The 17,561-nt window shown below is 51.7% G+C and overlaps 9 protein-coding genes across 9 annotated transcripts; 3 read left to right on the forward strand and 6 right to left on the reverse strand.

Moving 5' to 3' along the window:
• Positions 1-2,260: 2,260 nt before the first annotated feature.
• Positions 2,261-2,809, reverse strand: CKM354_000641000 (uncharacterized protein; the record flags this gene model as incomplete). Its single annotated transcript, XM_044801724.1, has 1 exon — positions 2,261-2,809. One exon carries the CDS (start codon positions 2,807-2,809, stop codon positions 2,261-2,263), a length of 549 nt encoding a protein of 182 aa, XP_044657659.1.
• Positions 2,810-3,548: 739 nt separating this feature from the next.
• On the reverse strand, positions 3,549-4,097 carry CKM354_000641100 (uncharacterized protein; the record flags this gene model as incomplete). The annotated part of the gene is made up of 1 exon (XM_044801725.1): positions 3,549-4,097. One exon carries the CDS (start codon positions 4,095-4,097, stop codon positions 3,549-3,551), a length of 549 nt encoding a protein of 182 aa, XP_044657660.1.
• A 229-nt stretch (positions 4,098-4,326) lies between these two features.
• Positions 4,327-5,616, forward strand: CKM354_000641200 (uncharacterized protein; the record flags this gene model as incomplete). The annotated part of the gene is made up of 1 exon (XM_044801726.1): positions 4,327-5,616. The coding sequence occupies one exon, from the start codon at positions 4,327-4,329 to the stop codon at positions 5,614-5,616; it is 1,290 nt and encodes a 429-aa protein (XP_044657661.1).
• Positions 5,617-5,930: 314 nt separating this feature from the next.
• On the reverse strand, positions 5,931-8,186 carry CKM354_000641300 (uncharacterized protein; the record flags this gene model as incomplete). The annotated part of the gene is made up of 1 exon (XM_044801727.1): positions 5,931-8,186. The coding sequence occupies one exon, from the start codon at positions 8,184-8,186 to the stop codon at positions 5,931-5,933; it is 2,256 nt and encodes a 751-aa protein (XP_044657662.1).
• Positions 8,187-8,688: 502 nt separating this feature from the next.
• Positions 8,689-10,229, forward strand: CKM354_000641400 (uncharacterized protein; the record flags this gene model as incomplete). The annotated part of the gene is made up of 2 exons (XM_044801728.1): positions 8,689-8,987; positions 9,317-10,229. The coding sequence occupies 2 exons, from the start codon at positions 8,689-8,691 to the stop codon at positions 10,227-10,229; spliced, it is 1,212 nt and encodes a 403-aa protein (XP_044657663.1).
• Positions 10,230-10,449: 220 nt separating this feature from the next.
• Positions 10,450-11,498, reverse strand: CKM354_000641500 (uncharacterized protein; the record flags this gene model as incomplete). Its single annotated transcript, XM_044801729.1, has 3 exons — positions 10,450-10,606; positions 10,659-11,015; positions 11,062-11,498. 3 exons carry the CDS (start codon positions 11,496-11,498, stop codon positions 10,450-10,452), a joined length of 951 nt encoding a protein of 316 aa, XP_044657664.1.
• Positions 11,499-11,972: 474 nt separating this feature from the next.
• CKM354_000641600 (uncharacterized protein) lies at positions 11,973-12,848 on the forward strand (the record flags this gene model as incomplete). The annotated part of the gene is made up of 1 exon (XM_044801730.1): positions 11,973-12,848. One exon carries the CDS (start codon positions 11,973-11,975, stop codon positions 12,846-12,848), a length of 876 nt encoding a protein of 291 aa, XP_044657665.1.
• Positions 12,849-12,943: 95 nt separating this feature from the next.
• On the reverse strand, positions 12,944-14,513 carry CKM354_000641700 (uncharacterized protein; the record flags this gene model as incomplete). The annotated part of the gene is made up of 3 exons (XM_044801731.1): positions 12,944-13,440; positions 13,501-14,085; positions 14,141-14,513. The coding sequence occupies 3 exons, from the start codon at positions 14,511-14,513 to the stop codon at positions 12,944-12,946; spliced, it is 1,455 nt and encodes a 484-aa protein (XP_044657666.1).
• Positions 14,514-16,423: 1,910 nt separating this feature from the next.
• Positions 16,424-17,452, reverse strand: CKM354_000641800 (uncharacterized protein; the record flags this gene model as incomplete). The annotated part of the gene is made up of 1 exon (XM_044801732.1): positions 16,424-17,452. One exon carries the CDS (start codon positions 17,450-17,452, stop codon positions 16,424-16,426), a length of 1,029 nt encoding a protein of 342 aa, XP_044657667.1.
• Positions 17,453-17,561: the final 109 nt, after the last annotated feature.

Here is a 17,561-nt window from a genome sequence, read left to right on the forward strand (position 1 = left end):
GGTCATAGGATCTATTCGTTGGCAATGTATATGCTGTCAAACTTTCGGCGAGTACTGGCTAGATTGGCAGATGCGGAGGTGAAGAGGATTCATGTTCGCTACTTCGAGTGATTGGTCCAAATGGAAGGCCGCACTCTGTGCGACATAAGTCGAGCACCATCCGAGTAGATTGCTGTACAGTATAAATCAGATGTGCCGCTTCGAGACAGATCGTTCAACCCGTTCCACTGTCGATCCATAGATAGTTACCATTTCGAAGACACTGTCCCATTAGAGACTCTCTCTTACATCACCCCTCCCGCAACAATGTGCATCGTCACATACTCCATCGACTGGATCTGTCCAGGCTGCCTGACCCGAGTTCACACCGAAGAAGGTTCAGAAGCAATCCCATCCATCCACGGTACAGTGGGAGGAAGTTCCTACAGAAAGAGAGTTTATCAACGAGGCGAAGCACAAGCTCGTCGAGAGCTCACTATCTGTCAGGGAGGAGAACGAGAATGTGCGCAGAGGACAGCGGAGAAGAAGACCAAGAAACTTCCCGACCTATGCCCAACTTGCCGCAGTAAGGTACTCTTGGTGACGGAGAAGAAGACTGATCGTGTGATACAGGAAGGTTGGAGGTGGGTTGCATTTGAGAAATTCCGTGAGGGCTATGTGAATGTTGCTGACTAGATGTGCTTGTGTACGCAGGCCGACTTGAAATTGTAGCACGACGAGGCAAAGGGCAGAGATTAGGCTTGGATATTAACGAGCGGAGAACCCCTTCTGCTACGCGATGTGTGCTTCTTATGTTCGCTGGTCTCGAAGGTGCAAGCAGTCCTGAATATCCCTTGGTCGGAGCTCCTCTTACTTTGCTCAGTTGCATGGTACGACATTTGCATTCCAGAGTTCTCCTGCGCAAACCAGCTACGTTGTCTTCCTTCTGTATGTCCAGGTCATGACATGTGAAGTCTGGCCAATGATCGAGCATCACGTATAAGAGCGTATGACTAAGTCTTTGACGACTGTTGTCGGAAAGAGTCAGACATCTCATGTGTGAGAATCTGTTTGTATTTTTGTTTGTTGCAGTGGCCTTGGTGGTTGTCAGACACCAGATTTTTGAGCTTGTAAAGTGTCGCATATGGACACAGTCGAGCAACGGCACCCGACCAGAACATATTCCACCCTCCGCTCACCTCCCTTTTACCATCTGTTGAGTGATATCTCCCATCAGATTAGCCATGGCGACAGGGAGAATCGTCATGCCCACACAACTTCCACCGATCATCCGAAATGCATTGCTCCTATGGAGACCGGATCGAGATGCCACTATTCCGGCGCCAAAGATGGTAGAGGCAGCCGCTAAGGCGAATGTATACCTCAGTCGTACCAGGTCTTCGGCGCATTCGAAGTAGGGACGGGTTTTACTTTCCGTTTCGGGTGATTTTTTAAACAGATCCGCGGCGTCTAGGTTGCCAGTGACTTTGGCAACGAGTAGGGGAAGGCAGAGACCGCCGGTAGTTACGGCAGCCACCAGACCTGTGGTGTGTAGAAACTTTGGTCGAACGGGAGATTGCCTTATTGCATGAATCGCAGAGTGTACTAAGCCGACTCCAATACCGATCTTAGATCCCACTACAAAACAGCCGAAGCCGAGGGCGAAGACAGTCTCATGTGTGGCCAGGTTCTGTAAAAAGGGGCGAGTTCGTGAATCAAGGTCGGTGGGCATGTTGTTCTTTCGATTGACCGGGTTGGCGCTGTCAAATTCACCTGCGTGCTCGTTCGAAAGGAAGGCGGTAAGTGCAAGATGGCATTGTGGGAACAGGCTGTGCAGGAATGTTTATGGGCGGCTAAAACAGTGGGTACGGTATTCACTTTGTGCTACTTCTGACCCGAATTTTGAGGCTTCGACAAGAGATGAGGATCCTAAGATAACAATTCTGGCTTCACGTGTTGTCCTCAGCTGCACGATGGTCAAGAAAGTTCTGAGTGTTCATCGAGCGGGTTGTTCAGTCCTTTAAGCATTCCGCGCACCCAGATCTGGCCATTTCGTCCAGTAAGCCGAAAATGAGAGATCCAAGTCGTATTCTGCATGATTGGCGACCGAATCGAGTCCAAGACTCTCGAAGATCATGTCAATTCAAGTTCGAAAGAATCAACCCGCGCACACGCGGAACCAGCGTTGTCTCTGCCATGTGATTGTCACTCTTGTGCTGTTCCCATGCATCGAACAGCTCGCATGGACGCACAACCATGTCAAGTGCGGCCAAAACTCCTCTCAACCTCTGCTAAGATCCGGGTTGGCAATTCGATGATTGTTAGCCAAGAGTTGCTGCGGAGCTGCATAAAGCTGAAGGCCGATGCATCCTCCTCCAATCGTTCGAAAAATGTTCCTTCCGTGTATACCAGGCCTGAAAGCCACCCACCCAGCACCGAAAAGGAAGCAAACAGCATGTAAGGTGATGTGCACTCTCAAGATTGTCAGTAACTTCGCCTGCTCTGATGTAAGGTCTGATTGTGTCTTGTCAGGGTTGCGTGTCCGTGACTTGATTTCTTCGAAAGTTTCTCGGTTCCCAGTGACATGACGATCGAGCGCCAGCGCTGATTGGGATGCAGTGATCGTGAAAGCCACTAGGCCTGTAGTGTGGGGGAAACTTGGTCGAAAAGAGGAGCGCCTGACTGTGTGGAATACAGAACGCATTACGGCGAGCGAAAGGCCGATACGAGATCCAGATAGAATAGTAGCGAGGCCAAGACCAGCGACAATGTCGCCTTTGGACATGTTGTGTATGATATTTCGACTGTGTTGCTCAATATCCATTGCCATGTTGCTGTCGTGATGAAGTGATCGATAGAGATCCTGCCCGTCCGATGAGTGGGTAAAGCAAGTGGGTGAGCAAGTAATACAACAGATATATAGCTCACCAGTGGAAATGCCGCTGAATGAAGTGGATACATATGAGATCTCGACTTTGTGCTACCTGTGGTCCAGACCCCTGGAATGTCTCAAGGCGGGTGAGCACTCTCGAAATACTACCACTGAACAGGATTCTGTTTGATTGATGGTATGTCGAACGAAGCAGGGCAGCCGAGAAGCCAACATGAGCCCTATGTGAAGTGCCATTAGAGTGGAAACGATATGATAGTCTCCGAAAGCGATGACCTGTGTGAGTGGAGATTCTCAGCAATGCAGTGCCAGTATCGGCGGCTAAAAGAGTGGGCCAATATCTACTTTGTCCTACCTATGAGCTGCGTGACAGGTGACGTCGAGGAAGCAAGGAGTGTGTCTCGGGCACTCGGGGGTGGTATAGGCGTATTAGCAAACCTTGCCCGTACATTGCCAGCTTCGCGTCTTCAACACTGGGTCCAAAAAGTCCATTCGATAGATCTGATCGTGGGGTTGTGGTAAGTTGCGAAAAGCTCCCGATCAGAGTCTCGCCATTGTTGTTTCGTGGTGCGTACTGACCATCTCAAGCATAAGCATGCATGCAAGGGTAACTAGCTTGAGTTGTGCCCCAGGTGCTCCAAAGGTACATCATCATGGCTCACGTAGCGGCGGATCCGCCTCAAAGGTCGTCCCAGTGCACATTCGTAAAGACACGGGCAGCCAGTGCGAGGAGACATGTAGTCATAACATTGCCCACACAAGCTCCTCCTAACATGCGAAACCATTGGCCTCTGACACCGCCGGAAAGTTCCGCCACGTAAATGGCACCTGAGCCCATCCCACCCATATGGCAAGCCGTTGTAATCATGGACCAGGCCATCCATTTTCGTTCCTCGCGTGTAGGCTCGTTCTCTTGTGCTCTGGGCCTGAACTCGGGATGTGATAGGAAGAAGCCATCGTACACATCTCGTGTCCCAGTGATGTGATCATAAAGTGGCTTCACCACCATGGTTCCTGCGGAGATGGCGGATGCTTGAGCAGTAGTGCGAAGGAAACCCGGTCGTACGGGGGACTGCCTGACGACGTGGAATAGCGAGCGGACCAAAGCAGCTGAAAGGCCAACACGACATCCGAATGCCACGGCAGGAAGGCCGATGGAGGCGACCACGTCGAACTTGGACAGGCCTATGGGTGCAGGGCGATTACTGAAATCGAAACCCAAGACCATGGTGTCGTGACGGACTTTGGAAACCCGGGTGTAAATGTGAATGAACGTTTGCACAATTGATGAAGGAGTCGTTGAAGTCGGCTTCAAATACAGGCAGGGTGATAGCAGGCTTGGCGCTCCGGCAGACCTTCCAGAAACCGTACCTCGCCAGCTTCGCGTCTTCCTCACTTCGCGACTTTCGAGATCCAAGTCCTGTCGCATTCCATCCACTTTCACCAACACATCAAACATGGCCTCGACAGCTGAATCGCTACCGGAAGACCCACTGAGTCTCTTGCGAAAGACGATAGAGCAACAGCGACAACCGATCCCGACAACCGATCCAGATCAACCTCAAACCGATGTCTCTTTAGCGCAAGCGACACATTTGCTGTTCAACTTCGACTCGCCGCAGACCGGACCGCAACACATCTCGGTGCCTCTGAATGCGCCGACACGATTCATCTCGCCTGCGGCAGGCGATAAACCTCTGGATCTGCGATCGATCTTCTTCTGCTGGCAATGCAAGGACAAGAACACCGCAGACTACCTCACGGCCGTTGGCGAATTGAATAATGAACTCAAAGAAGCTGGCAAAGATGAGACGGCATCAAACGTGGTGTTCGCGGAGAAGCTGGATCTCAACATGTGGCTCGCGGGCGAGATGGGCGAGAACGACAGCGAGTACGTCAAGAGTCTTGGAGACAACAAAGCCGACAAAGCAGAATTGGCGGATACCTTGAAGCAGGCGCAAGGCGATGCCGACGTAGATATGGTAGACGCAGGAAGCGACGAAGCAAAGCGAAGAGACGAAGAAGAGCGCCTAGCCGCAATCTACGCCGCCGAGCGCAAAATGGGCGACCACAACACCGTCCTCCGTGGCGTCAAAGTCCAGGATTTCAGCAATATTCGAAAATACACCGCTCTCTTCCTCACGAAGAGCAAACCTCAGCCCGGAGCACAAAATGCTGCAGCACCATCCCTCACAGCCAACCCCGCGCTCCGACCTCCAGTCAAACCCACGCAATCCGGCCGTCGTCCAGAGCCCATCATCCTCCTCTCCTCATCCTTCTCTTCCCTCCTCAAAATGCAAAACATCAAATCTTTCCTCTCGGACGGAACTTTCACACCTCTATCATCTTCCACTTCAGAAGCACCCAACATTCTACACATCACACGCCAACTTCGCACAATTCACCCCGGGCACTCAACGCGTTTCATCTTGGTTGACGATCCCTCAAATTTCCGTCCCGACTACTGGAATCGTGTCGTGGCGGTCTTCACAACCGGCCAAACGTGGCAATTCAAATCCTACAAATGGACGAATCCAGCCGAACTGTTCAGTCATGCTTTGGGCGTGTACGTCGGGTGGAGCGGAGAAGTCATTCCTGATACAGTTAAAGGCTGGGGAAGACAGGTGCTGAGCGTGCAAATTGACAAAGGCACCAACAGATGGAGAGATCGAGAGGTTGTCGAGTCGATTTGGAGTCAAATTGAGGGAAGAATGAGGGCGCAGGGCTGGGGGAAGGATGGGAGGTAGATTGTCTCGCCTTCAATTCCGGAAAGGCTGGAGCAAGGAAACTGAAATTGATGCTTGTGCTTGCGTTCGAGCGAGGGTTGGCGTTGGGTTGGGAGGTGGCGACAATTGGACTGCAGACAGGGCAGCCTACTGTTGTATTATCATCTATCATAACGAAAAGCTTATGGGAAATCTACATTTTCATCCTACAGTTCAGAATGCAGCTGTTTGTCTGCTCACGTATGCGCAAGTGTGTGGTACATCTTTGCATGATATGTATACAAAAGGGAAGCGCTAGACCTGTACACTTCTTCCCTTCAGCTTCTGAATGCTATCTATTCCTTCTTCCCCTTCCCTCTCAACTCCGCCCTCATTTCGCTCTTCATCCTCGTGATCGTCCCCACGCCACCATACATCATCGCGGTATACACCTGACAAACACTCGCTCCCGCGTTCAAGATCTGCAAACATTGCTCTCCATTGGTGATGCCTCCTGTAGCAAAGATGACCTTGTCTTTGACAGGTGGAGCATCGACTCTAGGCGCCGTAACTTCGGCGTAGGGATCGCTCGCGATGTGCTTGAATTGATCCTTAGCTGCTGTGGCGACAGACTGCGCGGCAGAGGATGCCTTGTTTGCGAGTTCGGAGGCTTTGGCTTTGGTATCGGAGGTGGCAGAGTCGAGTTGCGATTTTGCTTGAGTGGCGGCGGATTGAGCTTGGTCTTTGCCAGACTCTGCTTTGGATTTGAGCTGTTCGGCACTGGCTCTGGCCTTCTCCGTCACTTGCTCTGCTTGGTCTTTGGCTTGGGATACTGCAGATTGCAGTTCTGACTTGGCGGCCTCGGTAGTGGATTCGCCAACGGAAATGACCTTCTGAACTGCTCCTTCGGCGGCTTCCCTGGATGAGCTGGCTTTGCCTGTTTGCGTCGCATTTTGTGGAGCCGCAGCATCCGTAGGTTGCGTCGAAGCTGAACCAGCCGCCTTGCCGATGTGATTCGCCACCTCGGGCTGCTCAGAGGTGTGTCTTTCAGGAAGTTCAATCAGTGGTCGCTTGCTGTCGGCTTCGGCTTCGCTCGTCAACGGCTTGAGTCGCTGCTGATCACGCGCGATGCTCTCTTGTGATGCATGTTTCTGAGCGTTCTCGGGCGTAGAGTCGCCTTTCAATCCGCGTTCAAGTGGATCCAATGGACTTTGGACGGCCTTCTGCGTGTTGGCAGGCTGGTTATCGTACGGGCCTTGATCAAGTTTCGATCGGTAACGTTTGACGAGATTTAGTGTTCTCTCAAACATTTGGGGTCCAGAGTATCCTCCAACTTCGGTGAGTGTTCGCACGTCGTCCGCAGGCATAACGTATCCCTTCGGTATCGGATCGGGTCGTTTCTTGGTAGTGTTTCCAACAATGACCCCGTCGACGCCCGATGACCAGACTGCTGTGCAGATTCCTTCTATCTGCGCATCCGAATCCTCATCTGGCGACACCTTGACCATGACTGCTGGTTTCGTCTTTCGGTCCACGGATTTGGCTGCGTCTACAACAGAGGAAAGAATCGCTGTCAGTGGCTTTGTTGCTTGCAGATCTCGCAGACCAGGTGTGTTCGGCGATGATACATTCACAACCAGAATGTCGGCATATTTGGCCAGATGTTCTACACAAAAGACGTAGTCCGCTGCAACTGCCGCAATGTCGTTGTCCGGTGTCGTCTTGTTCTTGGCCACTTGTACAGCCAGAAGTTTGCCATCGACCAGACTTCCCGGAGGTACGCCAGCTTCGCCATCCAGTATTCTCTGCTCTGATTCTGCTTCCAGCCCTAACCCATTCTCGTATGCAAATTGCCGTACCCGTTCCCGCAGCTGTATCGCCATATGCTCCGCTCCTTGCGAATTGAGGCCGTATCGGTTGATCAAGGCATTCTGACTCGGTATTCGGAAGACTCTGGGCTTGGGATTCCCCTCTTGCGCCAAAGGGGTCGCGCCTCCCACTTCCACGATGGCGGGTCCCAACGCGAATAACGCGTCAGGAATCTCAGCATCCTTGTCAATACCTGCTGATGTCCCCAGCGGGTTGTCCAAGATGTGCCCGAAGACCTCGACCTTCAGATCTCCCAACGCTTTGTCGGCATTTCCGCGTTCTCGTGGAGCTAAGCCAAAGTCGTGCATTGCTTTGATGTACCGCACTCCGGCATGATGCGCGTCTTCGGCGTCTGGGAACAGCAGACGAACGAGAGGAGTCACAGCAAACTGGTGGATGCTGGCGCGTGTATCCGTGGCGTACAAGTACCCGAAGCTCAGGAGGAGGACGAGACCAGTTCCGTAGACATATGCGACGAAGCGTGAGCCTGTATTGGCTGTAGCCATTCCCGCCTTGACTGCCTGAGCCTTTGCGGTCTCTGCCGCCTCTTTCGCTTGGTCACCGGTCGATTGATATCGTCGTTGTGCGTTTCGGGCGTGTTGCGCGATTCGAGGTCGGCTGGATTGGAGCGAAAGTTGGCGCTGCCATTGACGCTGTACGCTTCGCCATTGGGCGCGATTGAGGCCTGCAGACTGCCGCACGAGCGGTGCAGAAGCGCCCAACAGCTTCTGCGTGGCCAGCATCGTGCCGGTGTTGGGGAGATTCGCTCGTGAAGAAGCCGGATGGAAGCTCTACGAGAAGAGGTCGGAAGAGCTCGCTCGGCCATGACGAGTCTTGGCATGTCCGACGTCCGTGCTTGCGCATTGCTTCCTCCACTCTCACGACTTTGAGAACATCGACATGTACTCATCCAAGCACCTGGCGGCATCAGCGTTGAGTCAATACTTCACTTATACAGTACACAAGGGTCAAGCGGCACTGACTGCTTAGGTTCCCGACTTCAGACATGGGGAAAATGTGCTCACGGCTCCCAGACTCTCGCTTGTTGGCGAGCCATCTCCATGTTACACGGCAGGACTGAGCTGGCTCGCGAAGGATGGACCGAGGGCAGCTGATTACTTTGCAACGGCGGGCACGCAATATCACAAAACAAGTCGCTGAATCTTCACCCTCGGCCAGTCCAATATGAGTGCGTCAGCGTACCTTGATAGAATGGCGCTGCTGCTTGGGGACGAGACATACAGAATGCTCTTTCCAAACGATTCCACAAAACCCGGTATCACAGTGATTCGAGACCACAGCAAATATTGGAATCCCTATCCACGGCACCCCAACCCCATACTCGACGTGGACACTGGCGTCATCGTTGTGCAAAATATCGACCTGCCTACGATGAGCGTCCTGGGCGAGCATTACGACATCGACCCTGTCTTTTTCGCCCATCATGCTCTACGAATGCAAGGTGACACGAGGAAAGCCTCTGAAGGGGGCATCGAGCAGTCCTTTGAAGCACTGTACGTGATCACCTCTTGGGAGCAACGTTCGTATGTCCAACGCGGCACTCGATTCTCGCCCTTGCCGAGCATCTCAAGATGCACAAGACGTAAAGACCTGCTCTGACCCAATGGTATATCTTAAACAGCATCAGAGTGGCGGGAAAGTTCGCTCGCGAGGAGCGACTCTCACGATGTGAGAGATGCTTGCATGTGGAAAGCGAATCTCTGGGCCGTTACCGTGCTGTGGACTTTTTGATCAACTCAGATGACGAGATTCTCAGACCTCCCATCTTGCACGAAGATGTCGAGAATTCGCGCATGTCCTTCTATAAGATGAAGCAGGATTTATGCACGTAAAGTCATTTTACTCCCATTAGTGACGAGGAACTGATTCTCGCCAAAGATCTTGTTCTGGTCGATCTACAGGCCTCCTTTGCGCACCTGTGGTACGACTGGCAGTATCTGCAGCAGAAACTGCCCCGTTCCGGCAAATTTGACGCCTACGCATTGAACCATCATGTTGTCCACTTCCTTTCCGAAAGATGGAGTCGACAATTGCTGAATGCAGTCGACACCAGCGTCCATAACGGAACGTGGGGCAAACGGCATGCTTCCATGGATGACGATGCCAGAAGTGCCCTTGGGTCGCTTTGCTGGCTTTTGAGCACAGCATCGCTCAATCTCACTCTCGAACTCCTATCTCTTTCAGTCGACGAGATAGCACTCAGTGCCATCGAGCGTCCGGGCACGGAAGTTCTCGCCGAACTCGCTTCGTGTCGACGAAGACTGCATGAGACGAAGGTTGAGATGGAGTTGCGCGAGCAGACGACTGACTTCGCGGTTAAGCAGTGGGCCCTCAATGCACACGGAGAGTTCACTCAACGTGTCCAAAGGGCTCAATACTCGTTTCTCAGCAGATCCTGGACGGAACAGTGGACCTCCATGCATAGACAGGCCGAAGAACTCTCTACGTCGCTCAACGACAGTTTTCAAATGCTCATCGGCGCCATGGCTGTACAAGACTCGGCCGTAAACAAGAAACAGGCTGAACGTGCCACCATGCTTACACTACTGGCCGCCATTTACCTGCCGCTCACCCTGGCAACTGGCATTTTTGGCATGAACATTCGAGAAATTGAGCAAGGCGTCCCGTCGTGGTGGTGGGTTATTATCGTTATGCTGGTTCTCATGACACCGTCCATCATCTTTGTAATATACCTATTCACAAAGAACCGTCTCCGAACGCTTCGTGAGCAACGAGCTCAGCGGCAGAACGAGAAGATGGTTTGATGCAAAGCGTTTAGACGACTGGCAGCCCAATGATGGCTGGCAGTGGCAATTGGCGTCGTGTCTTTTGAAGCTTCGCAAATTTGCTATTCAAGGACTGTCTTTCTTCTTGTCAATCATCTCCAGCATGATTTGTCGCACCCCCAGATCGGCGCCAGTGCCAAGCAACGTCTTCTTCAATTACGACAAACAATTTCTCGCCTGTCCCGACGGTTCGCAAGATCTATAGTTTGCTAGGGTTGCGTTGCACACCTTGGGGAGGTGACTTAATCGAGACTTCCTCCCACCACGGATATATCCTCGGGGCGTTTTTGGTCAATGAATCCTGGAAGTTCGGAAGCTGCTTTTTGAAGAAAGCAGTTTTGAACGCAGCATGATCACTTGCAATTAGTCAGCCTTTACTCTCTGCATCGAAAACCGAGAGAAACGTACTTCCCGCCAAACATGTCTGCCAGTAAAGGACTGTCTGTGAGGTGAGCAGCTTCGGCAGAACCGCCGTTTCGCCATATCAACTGTCGATTGAGATGGATAGCCATCGGGCTGACGTTCTGCAGAATATCGTCGGCCAGTTCGAGGGCTCGTGGAAAGACGTCTTCTGGTTTGGGCAGTAATTCTGCGAAGAGACCATCCAGCACTTTGGAGTCTGCTGGGAATCGTTTTCCAGTGGCGAGGAGGTACGTCGCATTGCTATACCCAACCATCCGCGGCAAAAAGAATGAACTGCAAGACTCCATGGTAAGGCCAATCCGAGCGAACGGGAATCCAAACTCGGCTTTCGCAGGCGCTAATCTGCACGAAGTCAGTTATCGTGTCTCTCCGTCGCATCAAAACTTACCGAATGGCAGCAGCAAGCGTCGAAGTCATCCCAATACCAACAGACATCCCATTGTACGCGACAATAACGACTTTGCTGCAATTGTACATGGCCAGCGCCAACGTACCACCTGGATCGCGGACAATTCGGGGCGGGATGTTCTTGACCGTACTTGCGTCTCCTTTGAGATCGATACCTGCGCTGAACACCCTTCCAGTTCCAGTGAAAATAACGACTTTGACTCTATCATCAACATTTACACTGGTGAAGAAGTCGATCAAGGACGCCAGCATCTCTGTAGTTATGGCTCCTAGTTTTTCTGGTCTGTTTAATGCAATCACTTGGACGGGTGTTACGCCATTGGCTGACTCTGGATGGTTGGAGATTCGGATGTGACTGTCTGTGGGTGTCACGTACGAGTCTGGGACTTGGAAGGTGTCGCTGTTCGTCCACGACATTTCGGCTGATCAATTTGTACAGGTCCTGGTGCGAATTCGAATGATCGCAAGGCGGGAGATTCCCTTCTGTTCCTCAGTAAGAATACTTGTTCACGGGCCGGTGATGAGCTCGAGTGATGAAGACAATATGAGAGGTTTCAGTCGATGCAGCCCACGATTAGTGAGCGCCGTGCAAGCCGCGGAATCCTACAACAGCGGCTAGTCGGCAAGAAGACGTTGTCTTTGAGACCCTGGACCGCAAAGGCTTACGCGCCGATCAATCTTGAGAGGACGTGCCATCAATTGCCTCTTCATTGCCCTGAACCTGGAGAGGGAATGTGGAGTGCAGGGAAAGTTGGGGTCACGAGCCGAGGTCACGGTGTATCACTAATCCGTCGATTACGGATGGATGGTACAGCTTACCCGCGCTAACATCAATATAATACCACACTTTGCAAGTCAAAGACAACAGTCTCATCACCATCAGCAACAATCATGGCTTCAGAACTACTCGCAAATGTTTATATCTCGCCAGCCGTGCCTATGCGGCGGCCTGACGGCCAAGTTGTTGGAAGCTGGTCACCAATCGCCTGTACATTAATCCATGGGCCTAAAACAGCAGTCCTGGTCAATGCGCCTTTCACAATAGCGGAGACTGAGGGTCTGGCGGACTGGATAGCTCAGACACTTGGAAAGAAGAAATTAAAAGCTGTCTACGTTTCCCATGGTGTTCACGACTTTCTTCTGGGCCTGCCCACACTTCGGAAACGATTTCCAGATCTCAAGACATATGTTACTCAGACGACGCTGGACGCAATTAAACAAAGTCTCCAGCCTAAAGTGCTCGCCGCTTTCTCAGCACAGTTTCCTGGACAGATTGATCAGCAACCGCCAGCCGATCAAGCAGCTGAGCTCTTGCCTCCAAGCAACGAACTCGATGTTGATGGTCACAAACTGCACGCAATCACAGCTGGTCAAGCCGCAGTAGAGAACTCAACAATCATCTGGGTCCCTAGCCTCCGACTCGCCGTTTGCGGCACAGTCGTCTACGGTTCAGTCCACTTAATGCAAGTCGGCGCCGCAACGAAGGAGAAACGGCAAGCTTGGATTGCAGCCATCGAGAAAGTAGAGCAGCTCGGACCAACGAGTGTTGTCGCAGCCCATCAAAAGTCGGGAGAGATTCCTGGTGTCTGGCATTTACAGCGAACCAAAGACTACCTCAAGAACTTTGGAAGACTGATCGAATCGGGCAAGATTAAGAATGCTAAAGAGTTGACGGCAGCAATGACGGAGATATATCCTGATCGGTTTAATGCTGGGGCTTTGATTGTGAGCTCGAGGGCTGCTTTTCCGAAAACGAATCGTCTCTGAGATTCAGGAAGAGAGCTGTATTGCTATAATGCCTTTAGACCGCATCGACTTTCGAGTCCGAAACTGGTCCAGCCCAGATTTTTCAAGTCTCCACCTCAGCTTTTCTCGTTCTGGCTCTGCTGAGCACTGCTCAACTCTGCATTCTCCGCCTCCTTTGCCTCCCGCTGATCTCGTTTCCAGATCAACCACCAAGTCACCACGACTCCAACAATCGCAGCAGCGATCAACGCTATACTGACAGAGTAGCTCACAGTATACCGCGGACCAAACTTATCTTGATAAATCATCGGCCCAACGATACCTGTGAGTTGCGCCGAAGCGTTCGTGAAACCGATCATCAAACCGGCTGTGGTTGTACCCCTGGCAGCTCGAATCCGCTCTGGCCACAAGATGGGAAGTACGCCCATCGAGGACGCAATTGCGATGGTAACAAGCATATACCGACTCACTGCGCCTCGGACGAGGATCAGAGCGATGTAGCAGGCTACGCAGACGATCTCCATGCCGATGACTGTTAGCCAGGAGCTGACGTAGCCTCGGTGGATGAGCCAGCCGAATCCGTTCAGAACGATGAACCCGAGGGTGTAACACGCTGTTCATTCGACTGTTAGCAAAGATTCTCTCATACCAGATTCGAAAAGATTCCACTCACGCATCGTCAACAACTGCGTGACCGCAGATCCAGAAAGCCCCAGCTCATAAATCACAGTCGGCAACACTTTCGCAATGCCCCAGCCTCCAATCGCATGGCAGATCCAAAGAAACGTGTAAGTATAATTTCTGGAGTCCTTGAAAATTTCTTTGACCTCCGATGAGCTCCAGGTCTTCGCATTCGCGCTTGGTTGCGTCTTCGGTCTGTTGTCGATGACGGCTCGCTTCTCTTCTTCAGTCAACCAAGCTGAGTCTTCTGGGTAGTTTGGCAGCGTGAACCATGTCACAATACCCATCAACACGGCTGGAATGCCCTCCAGGATGAATACCCATCTCCAACCTGCGAGACCACCGACGCCGTTCATGTACGATATGGCGAAGGCGAGGAGTCCACTGATTGTTCCGGAGAACTGACCACAAGCGTAGAAGAACGCAATCCGCAACGCAGTGTCTTTCGCAGGATACCAGAATGTCAAGTGGTAGAGCACACCAGGATAATATCCGGCTTCTGCCAATCCGAGGAAGAATCTGGTGGCTAATAGACCAGAATAGTTCTGGGTTGCAGCTTGACACATCGATACGATACCTTCACAACTCTCATCAGCAAATATCATTCCCTCTAAGTTCAGATGTCGACGTACCCCAAGTAATCATGATCCTACTCATCCAGACCCTCGGCGAAAACCTCTTCAACAACAACGTCGAAGCCGGTTCGAACGCCGCGTAAGGATAATAGAAGATCGCAAGACACCACGCCCATTGTCCAGATGTCAAATTGCCCAGTTGCGTTTTGATTCCATCGCCAGTTTCGATGTTGATAATTGCTGTGTTGGTGATGTTTGAAGCGTGAATTCGCATCCAGAGGTAGACGAAACTGTACCAATATAGCAGACGAAGGTCCGACTTGCGATAGGCGGCACGAAGGTGAGTATCGTTGACGGATGCGGTCTCGTTCTCCGATAAAGACTCTGTGGGCGAGACGGTGCTGACTTGGAGATCTTTGGTGGTGCCCATTGCGTTGTCGTTTATTCACTTCTTCACGAACTCAAAGGATCCAAGCTCTCAATGACAGACACGCCGCTTCCTTATCAACAAATTCTTCCCATCTCCAACAACGCACAATTTCTTCAACTTGCAGTTGCAACATGCAAGTGGATCATGACGAATCCCACGACTCGCAGCCAAGTCAACGCCTATCATCTTGGACAGTGGACATTCGGAGCGAACTAAGTCAAAAGTGTCGCCGACTCTCAACGACTCAAATGCCGTGGACGGATTCCACAGCCTTATCGGTGTTCTCTTCATGCAATTACATGGGGTGTGTTCACGCCGGAGAAGTTGGTGAGGTTAGAGTGATGGAGTGGCAGATTTTCGGGGTTTGGGTTGTTGTGCTTAGACGAAGCTTGCCCAATATGGGATGAGGATGGCGTGCTACCTAGCTTGTGGAACTCGGACGACATGGCAATGGCAAGGTGAGATGGGTATACATTCAGCCTTTATTAGGTATTATTATGTTGACGCAGCGGTTTGTTCCGTGTCGCTGTGTCTTGGTGTTCTTCTCTCAGTGCCTCCCTCTCTTCTCACCTACTACCGCATCGTTTCTTCCGATCGATTTATTGCCTTCCAAGACAACCCACACAGCGACGACTCCATCGCCATATTTTGCCCACCTGATGCGCAAACTTGTGCATCCACTTGCCCAGTATTGGCACCAACGACCTCTTTAACCCCTTGCAAGCCTCATACGCCCAGAATGGAAGCACATAACCCGCGATCCCCACCATAATCACAGGCCAAACCAGGAGGACAACAACGCAGAACACTGCCTTCATACACGCCTCCAACGGATTCGCCTTCGTCAATCTCCACGCTTCCTCATACCATTTCTCCCTCACAAATACAACCTCATATCTCGTGACCTGGTGCGGACAGATCTTATTCTTTTCCAGAAATTCTCTATCCAATATCCTCCATGCCCGACGAGCGTTCCCGAGACAGAATGATGAGCAGTCTAAGTGTCCTCTACGAAGCGGGAAAGCATGTTTCGGCGGGGTAGCGAATTCGATCTGTTTGGCCATTTCATCTTTGTCCAGGTGAATCCTCGAAGGATGGAGTATGACTTTCTCATGGTTGCATGTAAAGGGTACGATCATGGTGCATTGGATGTCGTAGCTTATGTCATGCTGCGTACTTATGCGGCAGTACTGGTCATGTAGATCGAGGAACTTGGGACGATTTTGGGGCCATTTGGCGAGCGGCTTGTAAGGTCTTTTGAGGGCTTTCAAAGTTTTGTGGACTTGTAGTGGGGCGGTGTGGAAGAGATTGTGATATGCTTTGGGATTGAGCCTTTTGTATGAGTCCTTGATGAGAATATGCTGAAGACGTCCATCGTGTTCGGAAATCGTTGGAGGGTGCAATTTTATGTATTCTTTCAAGATCAATAATCGGATCTCTGCTGGGAGCTTATGAAGGTTCTCGCGGAGCTGCTTTTGTTCTTCCTTGATTTTTGCTCGAGCTAGTTTCGCCTCATGGATATGTTTGGGTGACACATTGCGTATGCGACAATGAAGTGCCTCCAGGTTCAGCATTGTTCAGAAACATGAGTTGTCATTAAGCTGAATGCCTCCGCAACAGTTGTTGATATCGAGCTTTGTCCGCGAACAGCCGCAAACTTTGAAGCCTCAAAAAGTGCACCAACCACGACCAAGCAAATGCAGCTGATGCATTGATGCTTTGCAAAACTTGCACTGACCGCGATGACTGTCACATCGCGAGAGTCATCATAATAATCGAGTGCGGGTCACTCTCTGTGTCGCAACAACAAGAATCGGCGGCAGGGCCAGCAACGTCGCCATGACCATGCCAAAGATTCGCAGAGTCGACTCGTTCGCAGTCCTCACTTTTGCCGTGGCCGTGGCCATCTTTTACTGTCGCCCCACGCGATCGTGTGTCACTCTCCAAATCGCGAAAACACAAATGAACGGCAGAACAACCGCTGTTGCCACGCACAATCCCACAGCCGTCAGAGTTGACTCAATCGCAGTCTTCACCTTCACCACAACCGAGTACGCAGCATAACAGGCGCGACCCAACCATGTCTGCCGGTCGACCCAGTTTCCAAAAGCGAGGAGGCTCCAAATAAATGGCTTCAGGAGAATAGTCAACACTCCAATAGGAATGACAGCGAACACCACCCGCAACCACCACGCCCGCTCAGTCGGCGACTCATTGCGCATCGTCTGGATCATAGTACGAATGAGCGGCATGGGGTGTAGCGAAACCCAAGAAGCCACGATGGGTGCGATGACCAGGTGAAGTGCCCATTGCTTAGGACTTGTCAAGTGCCTGATCGTATACCAAATATGGTATCCAAAGCAAGCTTTCGACTCGCAACTGTGCTTCATCAAGATCTCCAGCTGGAGATTCTCGAATGGGAGATCCCAACGTCGCCCGACGTCCCTCAGGATCTCGGGAATGTACTCCAACAACTCCGGATTCGTGCGGCGACAGGGACAGACTCTTGAGGAGCAAGCGGGGCCTGGTGCAAAGTGCTGAACCGGAGTCTCGTCACCGTAGCAGGTGATACGGGATTCCCTGAGACAAGTTGTGTGCAAAACCCACTGGAACTTCACACGAAGAACTGATCGCCGTCTTCGGCCGCGAAGATTGTCGTGGGCGCTCAGAAAAAGAGTCTTGTTCGGAATCAGGGAGCGGTAAAGTCTGTCATCCTGTAGCACGCCCCAATTGCGTCTTCTTCTGTGGCGCACGAAATGTAGCCAGTCTTCTGTCCTTTGTAGGTCCATTTCTCGATCGACGAGTAATGGAGCGGCGCTGTAAATGACCATCACATGCTTGTTGGACGCGCCCTGACGTTTGTCTTCGTCGAGGAGGTCGTGCTGCATCTTGCCGGCTTGGTTGAGTCTGACAGGATCGGAGGCGATGAATTGCTCCATGATGCACAAATTCAACTCGAATGGGAGGTGAGGTGGTAGCCCTTGCAGCTTCTGATAGAACTTGCGCCTAAGGCCCATGAAGCTGAGCTTGCCTTGTTGGCACATCTTG

This window comes from Cercospora kikuchii, assembly GCF_019650295.1.
Source record: "Cercospora kikuchii DNA, contig_00004, whole genome shotgun sequence".
Classification (NCBI taxonomy): Eukaryota; Fungi; Ascomycota; class Dothideomycetes; order Mycosphaerellales; family Mycosphaerellaceae; genus Cercospora; species Cercospora kikuchii.